This window comes from Chinchilla lanigera, unplaced genomic scaffold, assembly GCF_000276665.1.
Source record: "Chinchilla lanigera isolate Chin_1 unplaced genomic scaffold, ChiLan1.0 scaffold00047, whole genome shotgun sequence".
Lineage (NCBI taxonomy): Eukaryota > Metazoa > Chordata > Mammalia > Rodentia > Chinchillidae > Chinchilla > Chinchilla lanigera.
Window position 1 is genome coordinate 10474664 of NW_004955448.1, and position 26717 is coordinate 10501380.

General features: G+C 42.6%; 1 protein-coding gene across 3 annotated transcripts in view; it reads left to right on the forward strand.

Moving 5' to 3' along the window:
• Schip1 (schwannomin interacting protein 1) overlaps positions 1 to 26717 on the forward strand; it is a 138539-nt gene that overhangs the window by 110403 nt on the left and 1419 nt on the right. For all 3 annotated transcript variants that reach the window (XM_005393115.1, XM_005393117.2, XM_005393116.2), the window contains 5 exons: positions 873 to 991; positions 17414 to 17531; positions 18374 to 18571; positions 19577 to 19700; positions 22717 to 22810. In XM_005393115.1, coding sequence (XP_005393172.1) covers positions 873 to 991; positions 17414 to 17531; positions 18374 to 18571; positions 19577 to 19700; positions 22717 to 22810 — 653 coding nt within the window. The remainder of the gene's footprint in view (positions 1 to 872; positions 992 to 17413; positions 17532 to 18373; positions 18572 to 19576; positions 19701 to 22716; positions 22811 to 26717) is intronic.

Below are 26717 nucleotides of genomic sequence, written 5' to 3' on the forward strand. Positions count from 1 at the left end.
TTGGTTTTTCTCCGGTACCGGGAACCGAACTCACAACCTTGCGCTTGCCAGGCAGGCGCTTTTGCCGCTGAGCTAAATCCCCAGCCCCCAGCATGGTGCATTTTTATTGGGATTTTATGAAAAGTCAAGTATTGTGAACATATCCAAAGGATCACAGTGGTATAATTTACCAAATCTTTTTCCCACGCATGCTAACCTAGCTTCTCTTCAAAATATCAAACAGATTCGCCCAGTTTCAATTCTCCAGCTATTCCAGACTTTACCTTTAGAGTTTCTCACATTTTAGCCCTGGTGAGAGGAGGCTAACTCCTGAACAGAAACACCAGTCCCAGGACCGTGAGGTTGGTGCAGGCAGGTGCTGTGACTCTGGCCCTGGGCTCAGTTTGAACACCATCGTGTAGCATCTACCAGCTCCCAGGCGCCACTGGACATCAGTCAGATGAGTTCATCTTCTTGCCACAGAAGGACATATAAAGAAGAGATGGACAAGATCTAGGAGAAAACCACATCTGAGATCAGAGTGATGGCATTTAGGAGAAGGTGCTGGCCTTCCATGTCTTTACCCTGCCATCTCTAGGGGGTGAGAAAAAAGACTGCGGTGCTAAGTACTCTAGTTCTATCCCTGTAACGATTGTTTGACACCAGGATGATCGATACCTAGACTGCAGATCTCTGAGGAATTGAAATTAGAGCCAGAAAAGACGGGTTCGATGTCAGCTTTCAATAATTCAGATGCTCATGGGCTGCAGCCCATCTATTTATTTTTCATCTAAGGTTACAATTCTAAGAAACTTAGCGAGTTGGACTGCCTATGGTTGTGGTGTATCTGCCCACTTATCAGCATTTTTTTTTTAATTTTCTTGAAATTTTAGGCACAGAAAAATGAGAGAGAGTCTATCAGACAGAAGTTGGCACTTGGAAGCTTCTTTGATGATGGCCCAGGAATTTATACCAGCTGTAGCAAAAGTGGGAAGCCAAGCCTCTCCTCGCGGTGAGTGTTCTTTTGCATTGATTTTCTGATATGTGCCTAAGTGGATTTTGTCACCTGACTATACGTCTAACAAAAATACCCTCTAATTCCTCAGGTAGTTATCTCTCCACAATACTATCATCTTTGTCTAAGTTTTAGACTGTTCTTCACCTATCGGTTTATTAGTTGTTGGTTGTGGCTCACTGCCCAGCTACTTGGGTCAGATTTTCATGTTTCACTTCTCATTAGACATCATATTGATTTTGCAGACTGATGGAGGAATCAAGCCACACTTCTAAAACAAGCTGACTGACGCTTTAGACGGGTTGCAGACTACCAGATTTCCCATTAAGCAGTCCCAAAGCACCCAGAATCACCCCGATATCTTTAGTTGCAGTGAATGCCAGTAACCGAGAAGTACAGTTCCCACTTGGATTACTCAGTGTTTGTTACGCTACTTAGCCTGTCCTCCAGGTGGTTTTCCTTTGTCTTAATTTATTTCAGGGTATCACCCACTTATCCTAATGTCTTTCAGAATATTACTGGTAATTTGCATAATTTTAAATTCTTAATAAAACCTATTTAGATTATAATTTTACCTAGAAAACAGACCAGAGATCCTCAGACTTTGGCATGCTTATGACTCATCTAGAGATTTTGTTAAAGTAAAGATTCTGACCAGGCCTGGTGGCCCACACCTGTAATCCTAGCTCTCGGGGTGGCTGAAGCAGGAGGATCATAAGTTCAACCTCAACCTGGGCAACTTGGCAAGTTAACAACTTAGTAAGACTGTCTAAAAAAAAAGGGCTGAGAATGTAGCTCAGTGTAAAGGTTCATTTCCCCAGTATGGGTTCAGTCTGAAGTTCTGGAAGAAGAAAGGGGAGAAAAAGAAGAAGAAACTTTGATTTAGTAGGAGTGGGTAGGGCTAAAGATTCTGCATTTCTAAGAAGTTCCTTGCTGCCATTCCACGGGAACCTTCATTAAAGAAGGTAGAGACAATCTGCAGATTGTTCTAAGCATGGGCGCTGCAAGTGGTGAAGTACACTGACGATTGTTTTCAGGAAAATAGTAGCATTCCAACTTGTGAGTGGTGTGTGTGTGTGTGTGTGTGTGTGTGTGTGTGTGTGTGTGTGTTTACCCTTGTCTCACTCTCCAGAAGCACCAACTTTTCATCCTTTGGTTGTCCCTTCTGCTATTTACGTATATATCCTTAAATAAAATGTTTTATCTTCTTAGTTTTTATTTTAAATAACCATCTATTGACTGTCACCTATAGCAAATTGGAGTTTATCTGGGGTTTTTTTACAGCTCTCCCACAAACATATCTATATATTCCATCTCTTATTCTCCTTTTATTACATCACAATTTAGGCTCAAATAACTAATGTTACATCAGTAAGAACACACATTATTCTTTCCATACCATGTTTAAAAAAATCACTTACTTAAGAAATTTTATTTTTTCTCATTAAATTAGGATTGCTTCCTTTTTCATTTGCCAGTTTTGACTGCTACATTATATTTTACTAAGCAAATGCACCACAGTTTTGCCACTTTTTTGATGATGGACATTGTGTCGTTCCAAAGGGTTTTCTCCCATAAACAGTGCTGCTTATGAATGTTTGAAGTGTACATAAGAGTGAACTCACTAGAAAAATACATGAACGTTCAGACTTACTAGACAGTGGCACCTGTTTTCCAACATTGTTACACCAAGTTATACTCCTGTCAGCAATACCTCAGAGATCTGTGGATCCATAGCCTTTCCAGGACCTGAATTTGCCAATTTCTTTTGAAATTTGTATTAATTGAAGGAGTTTAAATGGTATTTTGTTGTGTCTGTTAGCCTTATTTATTTTCCCTTCTGTTAAATGTCTTTTTGGATTTTATGACCAAGTTTCTGTTGCTGTCCGTGTGTTTCCTACTGTCTTATCAAAGTCCTGTAGACATAATACTAGTCTTTAATAGAGTATACATATTGCAGATACCTTTTCTCAGGCAGTAACTTGTCTGTACTTTATTAATGGGTGGTTTATAACCATAAGTTCTTGACTTTAATATAATAAACTTTATCAAACCTTTCTTTTTAAAATATAGTGAACTTTATCAAATCTGTCTTTTCTAGTCAGTGTTGTCTGTATCTTATATAAGAAATCTTCCTGTATCCCAAGACTTAATAGACATTTGAGATTTCCTAACAGGAGCTAAAAGTATTGGTTTTTGAAAGTCTATAATCCATCAGGAGCTGATTCCTTGATATAAGATAGAAATCTAATTTCATCTCTTTCCTCACAGATGACCTTTTCTCCATTATATTTATAAAATAATCTCTTTCTTCACTCACTCATCTGATAGACTACTCTGTAGATTCTGTACATTGATAGGAGTACATTCTATAAGATTTGTTACTATTTCTATCCCTGCACCAAAACTATAGTCTTAATTACTATAGCTTGAAAATAAGTTCTGATACCTAGACAGGGAAGTCTTTGTCCTTACACTTTTTCTTTGGGAAGAAAGGAAATTAATGCTTTCAATGAAATGAAAAAATATAATCTTGTTCTTCCATTGTTCCATATAAATTTTAAATTATCTAATTACATGTAGCAAACCACTTTCTTGAAATTTTTTACTGGATCATATTGAGGGATTAAAAGCCTGGCTATCAGTGTTTTAAGACCATAGCAGGGGAATGAATAAAAGTTTAGCATGTAGAATTTCACTCTCTTTTCTAGATTTTAGTAAAGCATGTCTTTGCCACCTCAGTTGTGCCTGCGTGTCCTTCCAGTCCAGGGGCCCTCTGATTAATCAGTAAAGTTCCTGATTCTGCCAGGCCTCGATTGGGTAGGGCAGATAGCCAGTCTAGGCGGCCTTTTAGGCATTCAGTCTTTCTTTGTGTTCCTGCTCCATTCCCGCCCTTCAGGTGTATCTAAGTATTTCCAGGACTCCGCTGTGCAAACCCCTGTGCTTCGTCCACCAGCTGCTCCTATGGGCCCCTGCAGACTAAGGTAGTTAAGTCAGAGATCTCTCAGGCATCTGCATTTTATCTTCCAAATTTTTTCAACCTCCCTTGTGTGCTGTTTTCATTCCTTTTTCTTTATCCATGTCTTTCTTCCTTTACCATTATAGTAGGATTTCAGAAGAGTGGATACCTGCCTTCAGTATGCCGTGGTTGAGTCTCATGCACATTTTCAATGTCTATTCCTCAAGTAGAAATACCTTCTCAATAAAAACCCACCTGTAACACAAAATAGTCCTCTGGTTCAGGAGAATGAGGAGCGGGATTAGACTACCCGGAATACCACTGCCTAGAAAATGTCTCCCCCAGACCTTCTCCCCGCTGTCCCTTCCCATGCCCCCTTTGGTACCTCTCTCCAGCTCTTCCCTGAAAGTCCCCAAAGCCCACCTAACACTTGTGGCAGAGAAAAACTTGGAAGTCACTGAGTCATTTACTCCCTTCGGAGACATAGAGAACTGAACACATGCATTTCACAGTAGCTCTTAACAAGCTACACTTACTGAATTGCCATAAGGAAGATTATTTATATCCTGTTCTTTCAGATGTTTTTATCTCCACATTCTGCGATGAGCTCATCCTCTGTGAGAACACGATGACTTTTTGGATCCCCCTCAGGATGGTGGTTAATGAGACTAAATGTTTCTAAGAAATATCACTTTATCTTTGTAAATTGCAAATCTGCAAAGGTTGACTGTCATCCTTCTCATCAGTAATTACGTGGGAGAAAAACCTTTAGGAAAGTTCAGTTGCCAATGTATAACTTTTTTCTAAAGAATTACAGCCCCTAAATAAGTATTGCGCTTTGGATCCATTTAAAAGTTGTCGGTATCTTGAGTTATGGAGTATGGTGCTCCAAAATGCGTCAGAGCACGTGTATTGAGTTAGCTAAATAACTGAACCAGGTAAGCCTTGTATGAATTTACTACTTTGAAGAGCTCGGTATTTAATCTTAAGCAAAGGTGAGGACTTGATATTAATCAGCCAAGTCACAGATTTTAATGTTTTGAGCTTATTTTTTTAAGGTGGGTCCTGCCTATTGAAGTAAATGAAGCCTTTGGCAAACTAATGGAGTTCTGTTTGTGCTTTTTAAAGGATGTCATTTACCTGTAAAGCTTACCTGCATATTCAGTATATGAGATGCTCTAAAGGGGCCTGCGGGGCCAGCAAGCCTGGCATTTAAGCTGTGCCTGCAAGTTTGAGTTCTCCGTTTCAGCTGCTGGATTTTCTGGATATGCTATCTCCTCGAGCACTTTTTGAAAGAGTGACAAATTGAAAGCTAGGCTTACAATAATCCCATAAAGACATTTCATGCCTAATACTACAGCAAAAGAATGTTTGATATTACTTTATAACTCAACTAATTAAAAGTTGACTTCTACTTGAATGGCAAATATAAGAAGTATCTTTTTTTTTTCAAAATATGCTAATCCATGCATAATCAGCTTTCTCAAACTGAGACTATAATTTTTGCTGTATTTTTAAGAAAAATATTATGGTAAAAAGATTTTAAAAGCTTAAGAGAAAATATGAAAAGTAAATTACCTATTTTTGAAATAAGGTTCCTAAGAAATACTAGGTTTAGTCATGTTCTTAGAAAATTATTTTTTCTTTTATTACTAGGATAATACTTCCCTATACAAATTATCAGCCAAGTTAATCCCCAGCATTCTGTTTCACATTCCAAGTCTATATATACCCAGCTCAATGTTATTAAGGAGGTAGGAACTGGCCTAGCTGCTGCGGAAACACATGAAACCGTGGGGACTGGTAGTAGATATCTAGGAAGTCTTTGATTTTTCAAACATTGCAGCCTGATCTGACATTGTAGGGAAAACCTTCCCTGTCTTTTCCACTCTCCTTTCTTAGAACAAGCACAAAGTAAATCTCCTTCTCACTTCTCTTCTTACCCTACCCCAAGATAGACTTTATCTCCCTGCATGTAGGTATAAATACAATGTGATATACTCTTTATAAAGTAAGCAATGGGGTGGTATAACATAGACTAGGATATACCCTTCTCTCCAGCATTATGAATCTTAGGAAAAACAAAAATTCCCCAGAGATCTTTTTTGAGCAGCAGCATGAATAATGATTACTGGTTTTTTTGTATCTCAACCATCCCAACATCCCCAATCAAAATTCATTTCTTTCTTGAGCCTTATTGGTGAGTGACCGAGACAAGACCAATAATAAACACCTGCCACTTTCTTCCGTGTTTGGACAGGAGGGTCAGAAGCAGGGGCTATAGAACCCCAGGGAGTTGTTACCAACTAGACCAGCAACATGGAATGGAGAGAGACTTTAAAAATAGGGTTCACAGGGGCTTTGAGTAAGAGGAACTGAAAATCTGTATGTATAATATGCGACAAAATCAGAGGTCAAGCCAGCATCCTTCTTCCAGGAAAGTGAATCATCCTCTTGTCTCTAATAGTAATAATTTTTGCATAATTTCCTGGAAGAAGTAAGCAGATATATTCATATCTGTCCAGCATGGGTGAGGAACGAGGTTGACCTGTTTCAAATTCACTCTCTGTGACATCTTTCTTGAAGTAAAAGGTTCATACTAAGGCAGCCTGGGTATAACATGCACCATATATTTAAAACTTTATATTATCTCTCGTATGTGTGTAATAATTCGCTTAGAAAACTCTCCATATAAGTAGCGCCAGATACATGTCACTGCAAACTGTAGCTTATAAATTGCTCACACTTTTGGAAAAGTCATTGGGTAATCTACAGGAAGAGTATCTTTTTAATGCTGTCCTCCAAGGCCTACCTTCTAGTATTCTAAAACGTTACACAATTTCAAAAAATGAGGCAAGATTTAAAGTGGACCTTTTAAGGAGCAATAAGATTAAAATGGCACAACAAATTTAATTATGTAAGCAATTCTTCTCCTTCGTAAACCTCAAAGAAAAGCAAATTGGTACTTGTGAAATTTTCTTTGTCTAATAAATAGCCTCACTTTACAATAATGCCAATGACCCCAGTTTAATTAGGTGCAATTAATTTTGTGCAAGCTGAATTTGGCACCTTGCTAGAGGCATAACCAGCTGTACCCCGTCTTATGAATTTTTTTTATCACCAGTGAGAATTCAGTTGCCTAAGCTATTGCAAAAGGCGTGAGAGGCATGGGGAAAAAAGGCCACGGGGCTACATTTTGTATTTAAAAATGGCTCCAGCGGACAGCTGAATGTTTAATTAAAAGAGCTTCTAGGAATTATTTTTCATTGGGGCATCATCTTTGACAAGTTGTCATGACTTTATCACGGCGACGTGCACACCCTTCGGGCAGTGGTTGCACACAGAGCCCACGGAAAGACCAAGCTCCTTTGAAAGTGCATGGAAGCGTCTTCTGCTACTAAAAACACCCTTGCTGATCATGGTCCTCCTGTTCAATCTTCCTTTTCCTTTCTTCCTTTCTTTGTTCCTTTCTCTCTGTGTGTGTGTGTGTGTGTGTGTGTGTGTGTGTGTGTCGGAGGATTGAACCGAGGACCTTCACACTCAGTCACATCCTGGTCCTTTATTGGGGGGCAGGGTTTTGTGATCTTCCAAGAGCGCTGCAATCAGAGTCACGTTCCGCCGCATCCAGCCTTCTGTTTAATCTGGCAAAATCTCCTGTGCCCCTCATAGTGTTCTCATTCAGATTGGCCATCCTGCACATTAAAAACCGTGGAAGATGTTTCTACTTTGGACAGAAACCTTTACATATTGCTGTTTGCAACACATCAGAAAGGGGAGGAAAGCTCCAAGGGCCACGCTGTGTACACAGTGGATAGAATATTTACGCATGGCTTTTGAAACGGCAAACGGTATCATTAACAGCTAAACAGCTCACCTTCCAACCTTATCCCCCATCCCTCAGCCTTCCAGCTCCTCTCGCCGGAGACCGCCACTGCCCCCAGATGTTGTCTCCCACCACACTCCGTTCCCTGAGGTGCTTTTGCACCCGCACCACACTCCCAAGCTTTTCTCCAAATCAGCTCGTTAGAAAGGCAGTGAAGTACAGTGGGTACAACAGGGTCTTACGAGCCAGAGGGCCGGGCGTGGAACCCTCACCGGTACCAGGGCCTCTCACTAATGACGTGACTGGCTCGGTTTCTTTATCTTTAGAATGCGGTAGTAATTGTGCCCACTTCCTGGGGCTTCTATGAGGAGGACAGGTGCAGGGTTCTGGAGACCCGGACCAGGGTCAGGTTGTGTCAGTGTTATTGTTATTATTACCCTCAGTCACCACTGATTATAAGACAAATAGTTCTTTTATGGACCACCTCCAAAAACAGAAAAGAAAAGCTACTGCCAGGGAAACGGTGGCACATACCTTCTTTGCACTGGGAATGTTTCAGTTATTGAAAGAGTCTTTTTAGACGTGTTTAGATACCACTTTCTCATCTGTATCTTTTGTGAATGGAAAGGAAGAAGAAAAGGTGAATATTTTGGTGAGGGTTGTCCTGAAGCTTTTCACATCAGAGTCCAGCTCTCCATGTAGCCATTTTTCCAGAGTTGTCAGCATCTCCGTTTTCCCTGATGTCACCCTTGGTACCATAAGAGGCTCGGTGGATGACCTTCCAAGCCACTGTCCTGACGTTCTTATCAGAAGGCATCCACAGACAAGGCCCCGCCTCTTCAGAGACCCTGACCTGATTCACTGCTAGGGTTGTGGTTAAGTAATACGGTAATGCCACCAGCTGCCTGCAGACCGGTGACTGTGAAATACATCCTGATTTTAAAGATTATAATATATGAATGACCGTGCCTCATAGAATCAGTGCGGTTCAAGTCAGAAGTGGTAGTACACTACCGGGATGTGCCTGTATTCCAGGACTCCGGGAGGCTGAGACGGAAGGATCACAAGTTCATGCCTCGCCAGAGTTTAATGAATTAGTAAAACTCTGTCTCAAATTTAAAAATAAAGAGGGGCTGGGGAAGTTAGTCAGTGCAGAGATCCTGAGTTCAAGCCCCAATATTGAAAAATATAAAACTAAAAAGAATCAATGCCATTCAGTAGGTTTACCGTGTTTTTAAATCACTACTTAAAATTCAATGGTCAGAAAGAGAATATTTTTGAGATAAAATTTACTATGGATCCTACAGTATTTTAAAACTTGAACATAAGAAGTGATAAAAAGCAGTGCTTCAGCGTTGAAGAGAGGAAAAGAATTTGAGTTAAGTTTCTCACCTAGAGCTTGAGGGTGTAGCTCAGTGTAGAGCACAGGCTTAGCATGTGTGAGGCCCTTACGTTCGGTCCCCGGCATGCACACACAGAAAGAATTCGCGACCATTCCCCTCAAAAATACACAGGCATTCACTGCACTGCTGTGTTCACTCCAGCCACATGAGCGTAATCAAAGGTCTGCATGGGAATAAGCATCTCTGCTCCAGCCTGCATGGCTCCAGCCGCTGCAGCTCAGTAGGTAGGACAGATAGAAATTTAAACTCGGGCTGAGCAGAATAAACAGGCAAGCTGACTTCAAAAACACAAACGGTTAAGTTTATAGCAATTCCTTTAGGATCTGTAATTTACGGCCCATCCAAGGAAGATCGCATGGAGACTGGGAACGGATGTCAAGAGTTAAATCAGAGTCCATCCACAAACTGTTCACTTAGAAGGAAATATGTTTCTTGCTGCCCACGGATCTCCCACCACCCTCAGTACCCTGCCAAAAACGAAAGCTCGGCCTGACTCATCGGTGAGTCACGGTGCCCGCATCGGCATGGTCTGAGTCAGACGCATAGCCCCGCTCTTCCAGCTGTCAACATTGGACCTACTCACCTTGTCTCCAACACACAGTTAATCATCAGCTCTGCTCTTCTCGCCTTTTCCCTTTTTATTTCTTGTTAATGCCCACACTTGGCAACTCAGAGGCATGCAGAAGAGAAAAAGCCAAAGCCAAGTGAGTCTCCTCCACTAAAAGTTATTTGGAGATATTTTCTGCCATTTTTCCTATCCATAATATATCTATGTTTTGATTGGAACCGTAGCGTAGCAACTACTTTTGGGCATATTCTTCACTCAGTATATCAGTAGCATTCATCCATGTATAACAGTTCTTCTGTTACGTACGTTTTTTACCAGTTGCATAATAGCCCATTGTGTATTTAACCCTCTTATAATTAATCTTTTACTGTTAGTCATTTGTTTGCAGCTTTTTTTTCATTTTTGGTTGTGTTTTTGCTTTTTTTTAATCCTTCCCTCTCTTTTTTCCCATTCATGAGTTTATTTGTTCCTTCTTAAAGTGTCGTAGTTCCTCAAGACAGACTCTCCTGGAATAAGGTACCAGCATGGTAACCTTGTGTAACTTAACCTGTCTGATCTTTTGTTTTCTCAAATGTGAAATGAGACTTGCAATTTTTGCTTTATGGGTATCCAAGGGTTAGGGGTAAGGTATGTAAAGTGCCCGGCACATTACAGATGCTCAAAAATAGTAACTCTATTTATTTCAGAATATAGGTTGCTTGGAAATGTTCTAGCCTTGATTAAAATGAAGAAAGACCACATTTGGCATCCAGGAGAGATGGCTGTTTTATTCCTAGTATCCATTCATGCTAGAGAATATTTCTGTTGAAAATGCATTTTCCCAACATTAAGATCCTATAATTCCAAATTCAATTACATGAAAGTGGTCATTAGTGACGGAAATGGACACCGATGTGAAATGAGAACCAACAGCTGTCTGAGGAATGCAAGTATTTATAGCTCTCTGGAGATTTGGATTAGGCTACAGGAGCTGACAGGGCTGAAAGAAAAGCTAGTAAAGGAGGTTCCCCTTCTCTGTCAGCTGCTTTGCCAGTTAGAAGACTCTGTGGCCACAAGGGGTGCGGTGCCCGTGAGCCACCTTCTGAACATGTACGGAAGGAAACGTCCAGAACTAGCCTTAGGAGAGCAAGCAGAAAAGGGAGTATGTGTAAGATGAGGAGAGGAATACCCAGAGAGGGCCTCTCACTCACCCGCCCGCTGCTGGGCAGCTAAAGGCTGAGTCCGGTAAGGTGTAGGGTCAGGACAGGACAGAGAGAGACGGGATGCTCCCCCTGTCGGTCCTCTCTTGGGCACATAATTAGAAACAGTCCTCTTTGGGGCTGGAGATTTAGCTCAGTGGCACAGCACTCGCCTGGCAAGTGCGAAGTCCTGAGTTTGATTCCCGGTACCGGAAAAAAAAAAAAGAAATAGCCCTCTTTGGACGGACGCATAATTGCTGGAGGGTTGGCTTTCCCGTCTCTCTTCTGCATTCAGACCCACCCTGAAACAAGCCTTAATTCATTCGCTAAAACCCTTGTCTTCTGTAGTTCCCCACTCTTTCCCTTTTCTCGGTTAACACCTTGTGTCGTCAGTGCCCAGGTAGCGAGGGTTTGGGTTCTCCTGTATGCGTTAGGGGTGCTGCTGTTATTGTTGTTCCTGTCTAGTGCTCTCAATAATCCACATTTGTATTCGTACATTTTTATTTATGATCCAAGTGGTAGGTACCTGGTTTTTTTCCTGTGTTAACTACTATGCATCCACTTACTTTAGTGGCCAGCAAAAAATACAGATGAGTGAAGTGGCCCAGATAAAAATCAACAGAAAGCAGTGAGAACTGTACCAAGCTAAGTGTTTTTCCTGGCGGAAAGAGACAGCAGCTCCTCAGCAGCTGGCTGCCGGTGCCATGGAGTTTATAGAGCTCTTACTGCCTGATCATTAAATGAATGAACAGTTGGACAACCCTCTCCTGTACCTTACATAGTTATAAAAATGATTTACTTCAGCACTTTCGTGTGATGGAGATATATTTTGGACCTGTAATAGTTGAAGCTGTTATACAAATAGCAGTCTTTCTTTAAAATCCAAGAAAGTGACCATCCTATTACATTACACGCCTGTTAGCGAAAGGAAGTGAACACAATCCCAGTAAAATAAAGGTACAACCTTGTATTTTCAGAGTAAACCTCGGGAAGTGGAAACTTATCTTTTTAAATGTAGGAGGCTTCTGTAACTCTCATGATAATATCAATATGGAGCAGTCCATAGGGAAAAGCAGTTTGGGGGATGAAAGAAGTGTTTTACGGTTCCTTGTGGAATAGCAATTCCTTGTTCTGACCCACCTCAACATGCTCTATGAGGACACCGTCACACATACAATGTATCTGCAATTGTTCCCACATTTTTCTTCAGAAAAGTGAAATGTGTTTATACCGACCCTTGGGTAGTTAAAGTCCATATTTTAAGCTTGGGGCCAGGGATATAGCTCAGTGACTCAGCACCTGCCTGGCAAGTGCAAGCTCCTGAGTTCAACTCCTGGTACAAAAAAACCAAAAAAACTAAAAATCACCCAGTCTCCCAACAGAAACTGGAGAGGAGGAAGCTGCCTTGCCCAGTAAGCAACCAGACCCCTATGTCTGCTTACATATTTCAAGTTTGGTTGCCTTTGAAATTTTCATGAAAGAGAAAAGGATACCGTATAACAATATGGGTGATTATTCATTATGCGGAAAACTCTTTGAATAATGCATCCCAGATCCATTAAATTAAGTGGAAATAGTAAATTTTAACAGCGTGGCCACAGACTGGTTGGGGATGTTGTGTAGGGAAAGGCACGGCAGAGCTGATGGCTTACGAGCCACACCGACCATGGGCGTAGAAGTGCACGCATCAAGTCCATGGACGCATGGGAAGCTCCCTCTTCTTCGGCTTCCTACGAGAAACCATACTATAAGCAAACACAGGAGGTAGATGCCCTGTAAAATTATACTGCCAGACCAGGCAGAACCTAATACTATAAATCCAAATCTGAGGTTAAGTATCTGATGGGGGATGGATTCAAAGACGTTAGACTAAAATCTCTTGCTTTATAACCTTGTGCTGTTTACCTGTTGCCACAGTGATCATGCAACGAAAGCATACAAGGATAAGCATTTGTTTTCGCTTAAGAGCTTATTGGTTGGCTGGGCGGTTCCGCTGATAAGAGCTGGGCACGGATGGCTTGCTCACGTGTCTGCAGTGAAGCGGAGGTCAGCAAAGTACCTTCACTGCTTTTAGCTGAGCTCTCCTGCGTCGGGGGCTTCTGTTGGGACAACTGTAGGACTGAGCTCTGCTGTGAAACACTCAGCCTCCAGCAGCCGAGCCTGGACTCGTGCAGAGGGTGCCGGCTGCAGCAGTCCTTGAGGAGAAGACGTGGAGCTGGAACATTGCCACTGCACTGCTTTGTGATGGTCGCAAGAAGTCACAGAGCCAGTCCAGGGTAGAAAGATAGACTCTTCGATGGGGGCAGCTGCAGAGTCACACTACAGGAAGGATAGATGCAAGGAGGGGATGAACCGGGACCATTTGTGTCAGGCTGTCACAGTCTGGGGTGTGTTGCTTGATGTCTCTGAGATCTTGCTTGCGAACTACTGGTGATTATGTAGCCCAAGGAACAGATGCCAGCGAACATACTGTTAAACCGAAATTCAGCCCCGAGTTCAGGCGACATGAACTCTGAGTCCTGGTAGACTGGCGGAAGATAAAATGTTACCAAGGACTCTTAAATATTCGTATATCAGTGCTTGTGGTCAAAGCTGGTGCAAAAGACTCCCATTTCTAAAAGCAGAATACCGTGAATAGTTCTGGGCTTCAGAGCTGGCTTCAGACCAGCCCTTCTTTACCACAGCCCGGACCAAGGACAAAGAGAGCCCTGATTCACAGTAGCTCCTGCCCCGCTGAAAGCCAACAGCAAACTTCAGGACCATTGCATTGTTTCTTTCAGGGAGCAAACTGGTCCTGTCAGAGTATTTTGAAAGAAATGTTACTCTTATACCAAATTGTGTCAGCACTTGGCTGTGCTTGTGAGATTTCTTTTGTAGTTAAGAACTTTTCTTCTCTGCCATCTCTCAGTTCCATGCATACTTCAGTAATATCCCTGGTAACTGCAGCTGGAACTCAGCGCAGCTGTTTTCTGAGTAACAGTCTGCTCTGTAAATGTCGGGCAGACGGGGTACAGAACAGCCTCACCCCTAAGTTCTCCCCCACTCCTGGTGGATTCGTACTGTCACACAGGGAGCTGCTGCGGTCCACACTGAACCATCAGCAGATACACTTAGGCTTCTGTCTCTTCAAGTTCTGCGCCTTCTCCATCAAGAATACCCTTCAGCAGACCCTGGTGCCCTGTCAGTAGCTCTGCGCGGCACTGTCATTTGTAGTTGCTGCACGGCGTATAAAGGAGAAGAGGTTTCCTGGGTAATCAGGACCCAGGCCTTTCAGATAGAAAATCACCTGGCAAGGCAGACTTCAGCGGCATTCCGCATGCTCTGCTCTGCCAAATGCCACTCAAAACGTCAAGTAACCCTGAATGAAATACCTTGAAATCTGATCTAGAATTAACAAGATGAAGATCTTGTTTGGTTTTCACTTCAGACGGTGCTGGAGAGATCCAGGCAAATTAGACTCCCTGCAGCCTCAATTTTGCAAGGCTGGTTACAGGTGAGGCCGGATACTGGGGTGTCAGGGCCGGGAGCCTAGGGAGCTTCTTTGTCAGAAGTGAGGCTCAAAAACTGCTACGCGTGCGGAGCAGGGGTTACCTGCTTCTGACCCTGTTGCACAGAGGCCTTCACTGAGCTGGGTGGCCCCCCACACCCCACAGCCAGAGCACTGCTTGGGAACTGTGGCTAAGCTTCACCCCAAGCCACCTTCCTATTAAAACCTGCTTAGAGGCTCAAGGCAAACAAATCCTTCTTAAAACCTGAACCCATTTTAAGATGTCTTTACTAAAATCCCCTCTGAACCATTAGCTATAATGTCATATCATTTCCTTTTCTGGGAGTTACATTCCCGGTGATTACCGCTGCAAGGAATTATAAGTCTCGCCCTTTAAGAAGCTCTGTTCGGTTTCCCGCAGTGATAATGTGGCTAAGGCGATTTTCTGAATTTCTACCTGAGGCGTTTTTTCCTTTCTCCCCAACTGTTAAATCTCTCGCCTTGCCTTTCCTGAGTTACAAATGCTGTGTGGGATACTCTTTAGGTCTGGGTTGGGCCTTGTTAGCACGATCAGTTCAGGGCAGAACAACAGAATATACAACTCTTTTTCTGAGTGAAATGATAGATCTTTGGGCGTTTTAAACTCTGTTTTGTTGTGGTGCTATCAGGCCGTTGTATATTTTTCAGTATATATACAGTGACCAGATACTACTTTGCAAGATTTTGTTCAACAAATCAAAAAAAGCTACATAACCCTAGATTTGTAATTATGCTAGTCTTGCAAGGAGCTGTTTTCAACTTGTAAAGTTTTCTTTCACATCATCTTCTTGAGTTTTATTATTAAAAACGGATTGATTTTGTTTTCCAGACCAACTACAGATATTGAAAGTTGAAAATTTAATCGCTTCTCAGCCTTTTGGCTAAGATCAAGTGTGCAAGTTGAAAATTTAATTTATATGGATCAAAGGAAAACTTTAACATATTAGATTTCTGGAGGTGGGGGGTGGTCCAATAAAAGAAAGTCAAAAGGAGGTAAATCCCAGCCCAGTAAAGGGCCAAGCTGCCTAGTAGTTAGGGACAACTTGAGTACACTCTGTCAGCGAGGTAATTTTGAATCAGAGATTGCTGTGACTAGACAAGAGGTACAAGGGTGGGTGATTTTAAAGGTCCCTTCACAAAGTCAAGTCACCTTTGTCTGGGTTTCCAGTCAGAAGGGAGGACAGAGCCCAAGCCAAGCTCTGAATGAGCTCCTTCAATACTCCCTGGAATACACAGAAGAGTGCATTATTCACTCCATTTTACAGATGAGGAAATTGTAGTTCATAGAATTTTGGTAATGTGTCTGGAGAAAGAAGGAAGAATTTGAAACGAAGTCCAGCTGAGCACCCTGAGCCCATCACATTAGAGTCTGCAGCCTTCCATCCACCCTGGGCCCCTGGGCCTAGCCCTTCTCTCCTATGCCTTAAGGAGGGAAAGGGTAAAGTACTGGACATCGTAGGGGAGTGCTGTTATGCTTTTTAAAGGGGGAAGTAGAAGTAGGCCTTTGAGTAATTATAGAATTTAACAATAGGTGGCAGTACATACCCATAACAGTTGTGCTGCCTGCTAAATCAAGCGTTTTGTTTTTTGGTTTTACCTGGGTGCTGGGTTCTGGGTTACTTTCAATCAAAGAAGCATTTTAAATGCCAGCAAAGCATCTATACCATCAGAATCTGCCTCTCCCCCCCGCAATCCAATACAAATGTCAGCTATCAGATAAGTTTTTCTTCGCATTTCTCACTCTGGCAATAATAATGCCAGAGCAAATCCAGTGTCCTGTGCCCTGTAGCTGCCTAAGATCAGCATCCTACGATCTCTTATTGCCTTAGGAGCCTGCTTTTGCCTATTCTTTATCTATGCTTGCACAGAGATTGGGACTACTAGAGATTCTAAGAAAATTCTTCAAAAACTCTTGTGGGGGATATAGCTCAGCAGCGCGGTGCCTGCCTGGCAAACGCAAGGTCACCGAGTTCAATTCCCAGAACCAAAAAAATAGAATAAGATAAAAACTCTTTAGCTGAGCATGGTGGCGCACGCCTGTAATCCCAGCATTCAGGAGGCTGAGGCAGGAGGATTGCCATGAGTTCAGGGCCAGCCTGGGCTACCGAGTGAGTTCAAGGCCAACCTAAACTACACAGCAAGACCTTCTCTCAAAAGAAATTTTTTAAGTAATTAATTAACTAAAAAATAAAATTATTGCCAAACAGTACTGAAATGTTCGCAAAAAAGTTAGGACAGAGTGGAATCTGAGGCATAGCAGATACTCCCTCCTGCAGTTTCAGGGTTCACCACAAATATAATGAGCTCCCCAGAGATCTGTGACTCTGACTCTGTGTGCAGGAAGCAGTCTCAAAACCTTGCTGTGTTCTGAGGCCTCCCTCCTGACCGAGCTTCGGGTTTCCTTCCATTTCTTTAGGGTGAACCTGTGGTATTTTTCTCTCTTGGTAACATAGGGTGAGCTCCTTCAATTGGTTTTTGGCAGTTGCCCTAAGTAAAGGTTTCCTTCAAACAGCCTGAGGCTGTTGGGAGAAAAATAATTCTTTTTTCAGAAATCTTTAGCCTTGAGGTGATAGCTGTAATATAACCCTCTCTAGGTTGTCCCCTGAGAGAGGACCCTAGACGATACCAGGTAGCCTTATTTGGCCAAGGACCCCATTCATCTTGATTAGACAGAATTGTAAACTCAGCAGCTGAGAACATGTGTCTGGAATTGCACTGGGTCCTGTAACATATGGCCTTGAATTATTTTTCACTTATCATGAAACTGTTATGAAACAATTAATAGAATATTAGGAAGTCCTCTGGTAAAATCATTTTTAAGTGGAGAATAATATTGGTCACTCATTTCTCCCCTGTGAAGGATACATAAAACTTTCTGTTAGCAAAATCAGACAGTTCTATTGGCTGTGGCCAAATAACATAAACAGCTACTAGAGTTCATACCCTGTTGATTTCTACCTAGACTGCAGAGCGGGATGAACCTGCAGATATGCTTTGTCAATGACAGCGGCAGCGATAAGGACAGTGATGCGGACGACAGTAAGACTGAAACCAGCCTGGACACTCCCTTGTCCCCCATGGTAAGTCCAGACTCCCGCTGGCTAGAGCATCGTGTTGTGTCTTCCTGAGCACTTAGTTTCTTCTGGGGCTGGGGATTTAGCTCAGTAGCACAGTGCCTGCCTGGCAAGCACAAAGTCGTGAGTTCAATTCCCGGTACCAGGGGAAAAAAAAAAAAGTTTCGTCCATGTGGGTCAGGAGCAAACTTCCCAGATGATCAAAACCAAAAAGTCTCTTGGAATCACATACTTTTAAGAACTGACAACAATTAATTGAAAAATCAAAGTTGTAATGACGGTAAAGATACATCAACTTTATGAAAGTTTATGATTGCTTTCATAAACTAAGAGATATAAGATATGTTTTTAAAATTATAAGAAGAAAACTGCTAAGAATCATTTTGGGCTTAGAAATTGAGTTAATTTCTGTCCCACCTGTTACAGAAGTTGGCTGAATAACGATAAATGCTTGCTTCCGGGTGTTTTTACTGTCTCTGAAGTCTGTCCTTTCCTTTTTTACTGAAGACCAAAGAGTAGGAAATGTGCTGGTCACTGAGTCCAGTGCAGTGTCAGAACACCAGTGGCTCTCTGAGATCCTCGCTCCTCTGAGCACAAACACAAGGCCTTAGCTCTGGGTTAAATGTGTTGTTAATATTTTCGCTGTTACTAATTACTCTGCTCTTTTTACTGAAAATAGACCTTTTTATGTTACTTAAGATTGGTGTACAGCCAGTCAATCGAGCAGGTTCGGGGCGGACAGAGGGAACGTCAAGCTTCCCTGAGAGCAGACTCAGGGTACACCATTCCTCGACATTAATCACGTGTTAGCCAGTGTCGAAGCTCAGGCTGCTCTTTCTTCCTTGCAGAGCAAACAGAGTTCTTCCTATTCTGATAGAGACACCACTGAAGAAGAGTCTGAATCCTTGGACGACATGGACTTTCTCACAAGGCAAAAGAAACTGCAAGCTGAAGCCAAGATGGCCCTTGCCATGGCCAAACCAATGGCCAAAATGCAAGTAGAAGTGGAAAAACAGAACAGGAAAAAGTCTCCCGTCGCTGATCTTGTAAGCAGCAAAGGCTGAAACACCGGGGTTTGGTGGCTGTGAATGGTTGACACCCTCTTGCGAGATTATGCAAACTTGGGCTTCTCCAAGGGAGTTTGTGAAAAGTACTGTCATTGAAAAATTGTTTCTTTTTCCTTTCTGTTGTCATGCTAAAAGATACGTAAGCAATATGTAAGCAGTAGATTACTTTCACAAAAGTAAATTCTCCTCTTGATTCAATCTACTGTCTTTCTGAGAGGCAATATTGGTTGTCATAGGAATATTTAAATTCCTTTAAAGAAATTTTGAGTGTGGTAGACCTCAGTATTGCTATAATTTGCATTCCTACCTTTCAAGGGAGGTTAAATGTGTTGTTAATATTTTCGCTGTTGCTAATTACTCTGCTCTTTTTACTGAAAATAGACCTTTTTATGTTACTTAAGATTGGTGTACAGCCAATCAATCTAGCAGTGATGGGGTGGATAGAGGGAACGTCAGACTTCTCTGAGAGCAGACTCAGGGTACACCATTCCTCAACATTGAACTTCAGAATTATCTAACTAACTCCTACACGTATTCTAGCCAAGGGACCTAAGTCTCAGTTTTCTGATCTGTAAAATGGGTATGACACCAATATATGAGCACAGTTATGAGGATTCAGGGAGACAAAGCTTTCAAAGCACATTGCACAGTGCTTGTAGCATGGTATAAATTATTAAATAGTAGCTGATGTTATTAATTTCATCTATATCATATAAACTTTTGTATCCTGGTAATTCATTTGTGTTAAAGACCAATAAAGCTTTTGATACTGGCAGTGTAACATTTTGGTGCAGGCAGCGTCGCAGGCATGTGTAGATGGGAACCCGCGCTGGGAAGGTCAGAGACTGAGAAAGCTTCCAAGCACAGCATCTGAGCTGGGGGGGGTGAAGGAGGGTGGGTCCCGGAAAGGAAACTGGGTGTCCTTCCCAGAAAGTGGGCGCCTGTAGCTCTGTTCACATCTCTGCTCCCCTCCTTTGTCCTCAGCTGCCACACATGCCTCATATAAGTGAATGTTTGATGAAAAGGAGTTTAAAGCCCACCGACCTGAGAGACATGACCATTGGGCAGCTACAAGTGATCGTCAACGACCTGCATTCCCAGATCGAAAGTAAGTGTACGGCGCGCTTAGAAGTGCGTCTGAGCCGCAAGGCACGCCGGGACAGCGCTGCTTTCTTCATTTGGTTCTTTTGTGTGATTTTTTTCCCTGGGTTCTATCTGTGTGTGTGCAAGAAAAGGACTCACAAGACTCTTTTTTTGTCTTTGTTGTGTTTCTAACTATAAAATGTGAGAAGCTTTATGTATTTTTCAAGGTTCAGCATGGTACGACTCCTTTTTATTTGTCTTAAATGCCCTGTGCATATATTTAACTCAAAACATCTGTTCTCGTGGACAATGCAGTGGCTACAAGGCGCCTGTTATGCGAGCATACCTTCTACTTTACTGGTACCTACATTTGTTTTGGGTGTTAGCATCAGTCAAATCACATCGTTCATATTTTGTGGGATTCTGCAGAGTGAAAGTGTACATTACCAATGAGTGAAAATTACAGAACGACAAAGTATGGGCCTTTTCCCCCAGAATAAAGACCTCTAACAGAAGTACCCAGAGGGGATGGCGAGTGGGTGGTTAGTGGCATTACCTGGTGGTGGTTGGTCATACAGAGAACGTGCACGGCTTGGCCTGTTGAGAGACCGTCCTCACAAAGGCACAGTGGTCCGCTGGATAAATTCACGATCTCTGCAGCCTCTGGACTCTGTGGTTCTGTAAAATCCTACCGGACTTACAGATTAAAAGGAATTCAAGAGAGAAACCAGCCAAAGGGACGTTCACGCCAGCCAACTATAAAAAAGCACTTCTAAGCCAAGCAGAAAAATTTGAACAATAACTGAATGAGCATTCGGTTATTGAAGATTTGTTTTTTTATTTTACATATTATAAAGGTAATCGTGGCATGTGCATAGTTTTTAAAAGCCCTCTGTCTTTTTAGAGATACCTACTGAGGTGGTCATGGATGAAATAATGTAGCAGCTAGAATTGCTTTAAAATGACGCAGTAGGAGCAGAGGAGAGAGAAAATTTAAGATCGGCCGTGAGCTGTGCATTATCGAAACTGGTTGGATATGTAGGGATTTATTAACTGTCTTACTACTGCTGTATCTGTTTGAAATTTTCCATAGTAGCTTAAAACAATATTAGAAAAAATATTTGTATGTACTAAGGGCTCAGAAATGCAGGCACTCTGCTGAGTGATCGATGTAGAAAGCTACCCCAGGAGCACACTAGAATAAATAAAATTTTTCACTAGTTCCAAATAAAAAGTAGTTTATTCAGTGTCATGTTAATACATTCAGTATTATTTTAAAATCAAAAGAAATGATTCAAGATTTTAAGAAACCATAGATTTACAAGTTTTTTTAAAAAAAAAAAATTCTAGAACTGTATTTTAATTTCAGCTGAGAATTACTAGAACTGTTACCCATTCCAGGACTGCAGAGCCTTTCTAGTCTTTTACCACTGAAAGATCTTTTTTAGACTCTTAAATAATAAAATTTCAATCTAGTCCTTTTTGGTAGGTAGTAGATGGAATTTTATACACTGCCATATGAGTTTCTCTGTTTTTAAAATTTGAAACTAGTCTGAACTAAAGGAAGAAAATACACCATTGAAGTCAGAAACAATATGCAGTCTAACAACCATTGCTGAATTCCTACCATCTCGTTTAATGAAGCTCTGTATCATTTCTGATGTTTTTTATTACTTGTTATCGTCTTTAATGTCTGATCCATCTTGCATTTTTACATCTGATAATCTGAGCAACTTCACTGAAGATAACAATGTATAAATATAACAACCACTGTTAATTTCTGTCATCTTGTTTTGAAATCCTGTATCATTTTTATTGTTTTTGTATTGTTTTGTTTTTGTCTTCATTGTTGTTATTTTGTTACTGTTCTTTCTTCTCTTTAGAATAAAAAAAATAACAGTATGGGAGGGAGGGCTTCAGAGCACCTCCACCCTTCCTTTTGTTCCATGCCCAGGGCTCGCATCAGGGAGTCCCGTGTCTGCACCCAGCTGCTTGGGCTTCTCTGAGGGAGAGCAGCGAGAGGGAGCCCTGTGCTTTTTCATAATGGTCGTGGACAAGAGTCAATTAACTCAGTGCATGGATTTGTGTGGGATTAGAAATGTTTCTATCTAAATACGTATATTTTATTCCCAGAAGAAGACTAAGGAATGTTTTCCTTGACATCCTGCTTTCCAGAGACTTTAGGGATTGCTTCTTCAGGTTTTACACATCTGATTATTCAAGAAATCTGATTTTCCAATATTTTCCTTCGAACAACTTCCTGGGGCCACATGAAGGCGTGAAGCATTCATGGCATACCTGCCTCTCCAGCTGGGCGTCTGACGTAGCCCGTCAGGTGCCGAGAGGGTCTTCTGACTGCCGGTGTGGCCAGGAGCAGCCTGAAAACGAAGGAGAGACACTGAACATGCTCGTTTCTTCAAAACAAACTCCAATTTTTCAGACAAGCTAATTCGTGGCAACTAACAAGTTCTTTTTTTGTTTTTGTTTTTGTTTTTCTCCAGTACCGGGAACCGAACTCACGACCTGCGCTTGCCAGGCAGGCGCTTTGCCGCTGAGCTAAATCCCCAGCCCCACAAGTTCTTTTTCTATGTAACATAAATGTAACTGAATGTATAGGTTGAGCATTCTCATATTTAAAATCTCACATGCTCTGAAATGCTCAGAAAGTTTCAAAGTTTGGAACATTTCAGATTTGGGACTTGGGGGTAGTATCAATTCAAATATTCCAGAACTACTAAACCAGCAAAATCTGAAACGTTTGTAGCCCCAAGCATTCTCAGTAAAGGGTACTCCATCCACCTTTCTCCCTTTTCCCCAGTACCTCTAAAATAAGTAAACTGGTCATATTTCCCCATGATGGCTTCTCCTGGGCTTTGAGAAGCTAAAATGAGAAGTCTAAATTTTTAGAAAAACATCTTTACTGTGGTGTCTAGCTGTTTACATGTGTGTATGTGTCTAGATACATAGAAACGGTCCACGCAGAGTTAGAAGTTGTGACTTGGCTGCAGTTTTATTTCTAAGCGCTCCTTTCTTTGCCCCAGGCTTGAATGAAGAGTTGGTCCAGCTGCTTCTCATCCGGGATGAGCTGCACACAGAGCAGGATGCCATGCTGGTAGACATCGAAGACTTGACCAGGTCAGTCTGCAAAGGAGGAAAGAAGCCCGGATGGTCTGAAATTGGAAATTAGGGCAAGAACTAGCTCTGGAGAGCTGCACCCTCCGCTTCCACATGCAGCTCACCTGCAGTGAACAGTAGAGGGGAGAGGAAGCAGCCGGAACGCCTCCTTACAAAATGCGTTGTTTTTAACAGCCCTCCTCCTCCTAAGATAAATGTCAGTGCTTACGACTTTTACATTTTCACCAAAGTCAGGGAAACAGTTCTGGCGTAGGAGGACGGTCCTGAAGGACTGTCCACTGCGGAGCTGGCCCTCAGCCATCCCACGATGGCATGTTCGCAGCCCGTGAGCAGCAGTGCACTGGGTGTCACAGAGAGACACTGGCTGTCGTGTGACCTAGCTCTTGATCGTCTCTGCCATGTCCAAAAGGCAGGGACCCTGACATCTCTCTTTCCCCAGCCCCAGTGCCGTCACATTGTTCCCACTACGGGGAAACTCCAGGACTTGAATTTCTAGCTGGGCTTTCAACCAGCTGCCTCTCCGTAGAGATAACAAGTGTGCCCTTCCCCAGGGACGAGAAAGTAGGCCAGTGATAGAGAACCTTGCAGAGAGCGAGTGCAACCCAAAACCCACTTATTTATTGCAAAGTGCCAACACTGCAATTAAACCTGAATACTGAGGCTTTAGTTTAGAAAAACAACTCACACGCTTGGCTCGTGTGCTGACAGAGAGGGCTCTGTGTGCCCGCTCTGGTGCACGTGCCATAGGTTCGCCACCACTCAGCTAGGCTAGTGCTGGTCAAGATCTTCCATTTCTCAGTATTTTCCTGATAGAAAGGCGTGTCATATATTACATATTGTGGCTATGCCATGTATATGAAGTCCATTAAATAGTATAAATATTGCTGCGATTTCAACTGCGGCACCTTTTCTGAGACAGTCCGCATGAAGTCTTTAAGCCAGGAGACATCACTTGCTATTAATCTCAAAAATGTAATTCAGAGAGCCAAAGGCTCCCGAGAAAGAGCACTGCTTGTCATAATAACATAAGGAATTAACCACATGATCCAGAACCATCCCTGAGAAGTGGAAAAACATACGTACTGATACTGCTCTAGCTCCTACCATAGGATCTCATCTCAGTAGGTAATGCTAGATAACATAATTTTATAATGATGTAACATTTAATGTGATGTTTTGGTAGCAAAATAAGTGTTACGAAACTGTGTAAGATATTTTTAAGGCATATGGGCTGCACTCCCCATTGTGTGCTTTAAATATGATACTGCCAAAATCAGTAGGAATTGTCATACTCTTGAGTATTTTCATACTCACCTGCATCTGAAGTAGCACAGGAACTCTCCAGCAATATTACTGCCACCTACAGATGTATCCAGGCACTACACCAACAACTGTAAAACAGACCCCTTTTGTCAGTCTAAGCATTTGCCTGCGAGTATTGAGATTGTGGGAAATGCGTGGCGAAGCACACAACCAGGACCTACAATTTTTGATGAGAGGGTGTCTTTTCACACATTTTTTGTGTTGAGGGTGGTATGGCCGTAGGCAAGGAGCCACATTTTCTGAAAAGCATCTGAGCTGTTCCATAAAGTATGATTTTCTGTGACGGAAAAGACCTCTCCACCTCTGAACGGTGTTGTCGTCCTTGTTGAGGAGGCCTAGCGAGGCTTCTCCCTACCTTGCAGTGTCTGTTTTTAGACTTTTCATATGATGGGATCATGGAAGCAGGGCGGGTGATGGTGTGGGCAGAAAGGAGAGGAGTTACTGATTGAAGAGGTACTGATGGACCCTTTAAGTTAGAGCAGCCCTGCAGCATGGGGGGACACGGTGTCCTTCACAGTCGTCCACTTGCGGAGAGAAAGCTATACACCTGTTCCCAGCTGCAGAAAAGTAACTTTGCTTCCAGCGAACCCCCTGAAGACAACGGGCACAGCGTCCTGCCGCAAAATAAGAGCGCACATGGATAAGAGTGAGGCTGGCGGGACTGGGAGGAAATTTTCTTCACCTACTTCCTTCCCCTGTCCCACTCCTGCCATGCTAGATCTCGGCTCATACTGGTGATTCTCAACGTTGGCTGCTCATTCGAGCCTTACGAACTACTGGCGCGTGGGTCTTACTCTGAGATTCCGACTTTGTTACTGTATGGGGTGGCCTGAGCGTCAGGATTTTCTTAAGCTCCCAAGCCATTCATAGCACAGCAAAATTTGAGAACCACTGGTTTAGAGGACGCCTCTTCGGAGAAGCCCTCCCTGCCCCGCAAAGGCTTGGTTTTTTAATAGTCATGGTCGTTTTGTGATGGATCGTCACCGCTGCCTAAGTCAGGGCAACACTTCTGGCCTAGGGTAGGCTCCCTAGAATTTGCCCAGGGTCATTCCTTGCTGTCATGATTCCAGCGTATGTGCAGCCACATGGTGGGTATCAAGAAGTGTTACTACCACTCACATGGTCTGGTTCCTGATCACCAAGACCGTGTACTCCCATCCCACCTGTCTCAGGTGGAGCGTATTTGCTGTTATGTTTGTCTGTCATCCCTTCCCACCTGACTATAAACACCCTTCTCTTTAGCAGAGGTGACGTTTTCATTTAGAGCCATATCCTCAGAGCCTAACAGAGGGCCTGTAGAACATACAGTCCTCAGTAATGATGGCTTATAAAAAAGAGTCTTAGTGGGTTATGGGTGACAAACCTTTAAAAATACTTTTAACGTAATTTGTCAATGAAAACCTTTTAGTTTTATAGACTTAAACCCTTTGCCTTGCTTTAAAATTTTAATGACATTCACCTTTGTATGTATGTCTCAGAAGAGCATCCAACTTTCAAGGTGTCCCAAGGCCGTCTACTGTCTGCCCTTCCGTCCTTCTCAGAAAACCCCTCAACGTATGCTTCTGCTTGTGCCCATGCATGCACACGTATAGAACAAAGCAGCTGCTGTAAGAACTACAGTTAAATTAGCTAAAGTGGAGTCTTAGCTCATTGAGTATTAAAATATTTCCTTTTTTTTTTTTTTTTTTGTTTTTTTTTCGGTACCAGGAATTGAACTCACGACCTTGCGCTTACCAGGCAGGCACTGTGCCGCTGAGCTAAATCCCCAGCCCCTAAAATATTTCTTGAGTTGAATTTAAGAGACATGAGCTAATTTTAAAAGAATGATCAGACAATGGTCGACTGTAAAGGATGGTCTTTTCAAGGAACGGAGCAGCGATGGTGTCTTTGCCCCGAGTTCCTTTATTGTTACAGGAGTGTCGCCGTTTATTTGTGGGCTGTTGAATGTGGAAAGAATGGTGTTCTCACTTCCCTATTTCTGAAAGTATCTGTGGTTTGTCTGCACCATAGGTATGGGACATTCTGCATGAAACTAGAGTTCAACTTGACGTCACTGACTACCCAAGTCCAAGCAGCACACATAAACTGTTCCTAAACCCTTGCATACAGCGGGAAACCACGACCTTGGGTCCTTTTCTCTTGCCAAAATTATCATTTCCTTAAACCATCCTTCAAAACCACTATCTTCTGCAGCCTTCAGATCCTCCCATTCACTGAGAAGTGCCCGTTCCAGTAGTATGAACAGCTTGGCGGTTTGTCCCCCTCTGCCTCCATAGTCCAGCTGATGCCCTGGCCTAACTTTGGGCTTACAGGTCATAAAAGAGCTTGATAAATAAGAAGACTCAGCTGCCCTCTGTGAGGCCTGCCCTCGCTACTGTATGGTCCTCTTCGGGTTAACTGAGGGAAAAACCTGATGGTAAACCTTTACACCATAAAGGCATAGCATTTGTTAGACATTAGCTTTTGGAAAAGCAAACTAGATTATTAGCTCCAGGTTTCTTTTTTCTCTCCTCCTCCTCCTCCTCCTCCTCTTCCTCCTCCTCCTCTTCCTTCTCCTCTTCCTTCTTCTCCTTCTCCTTCTCCT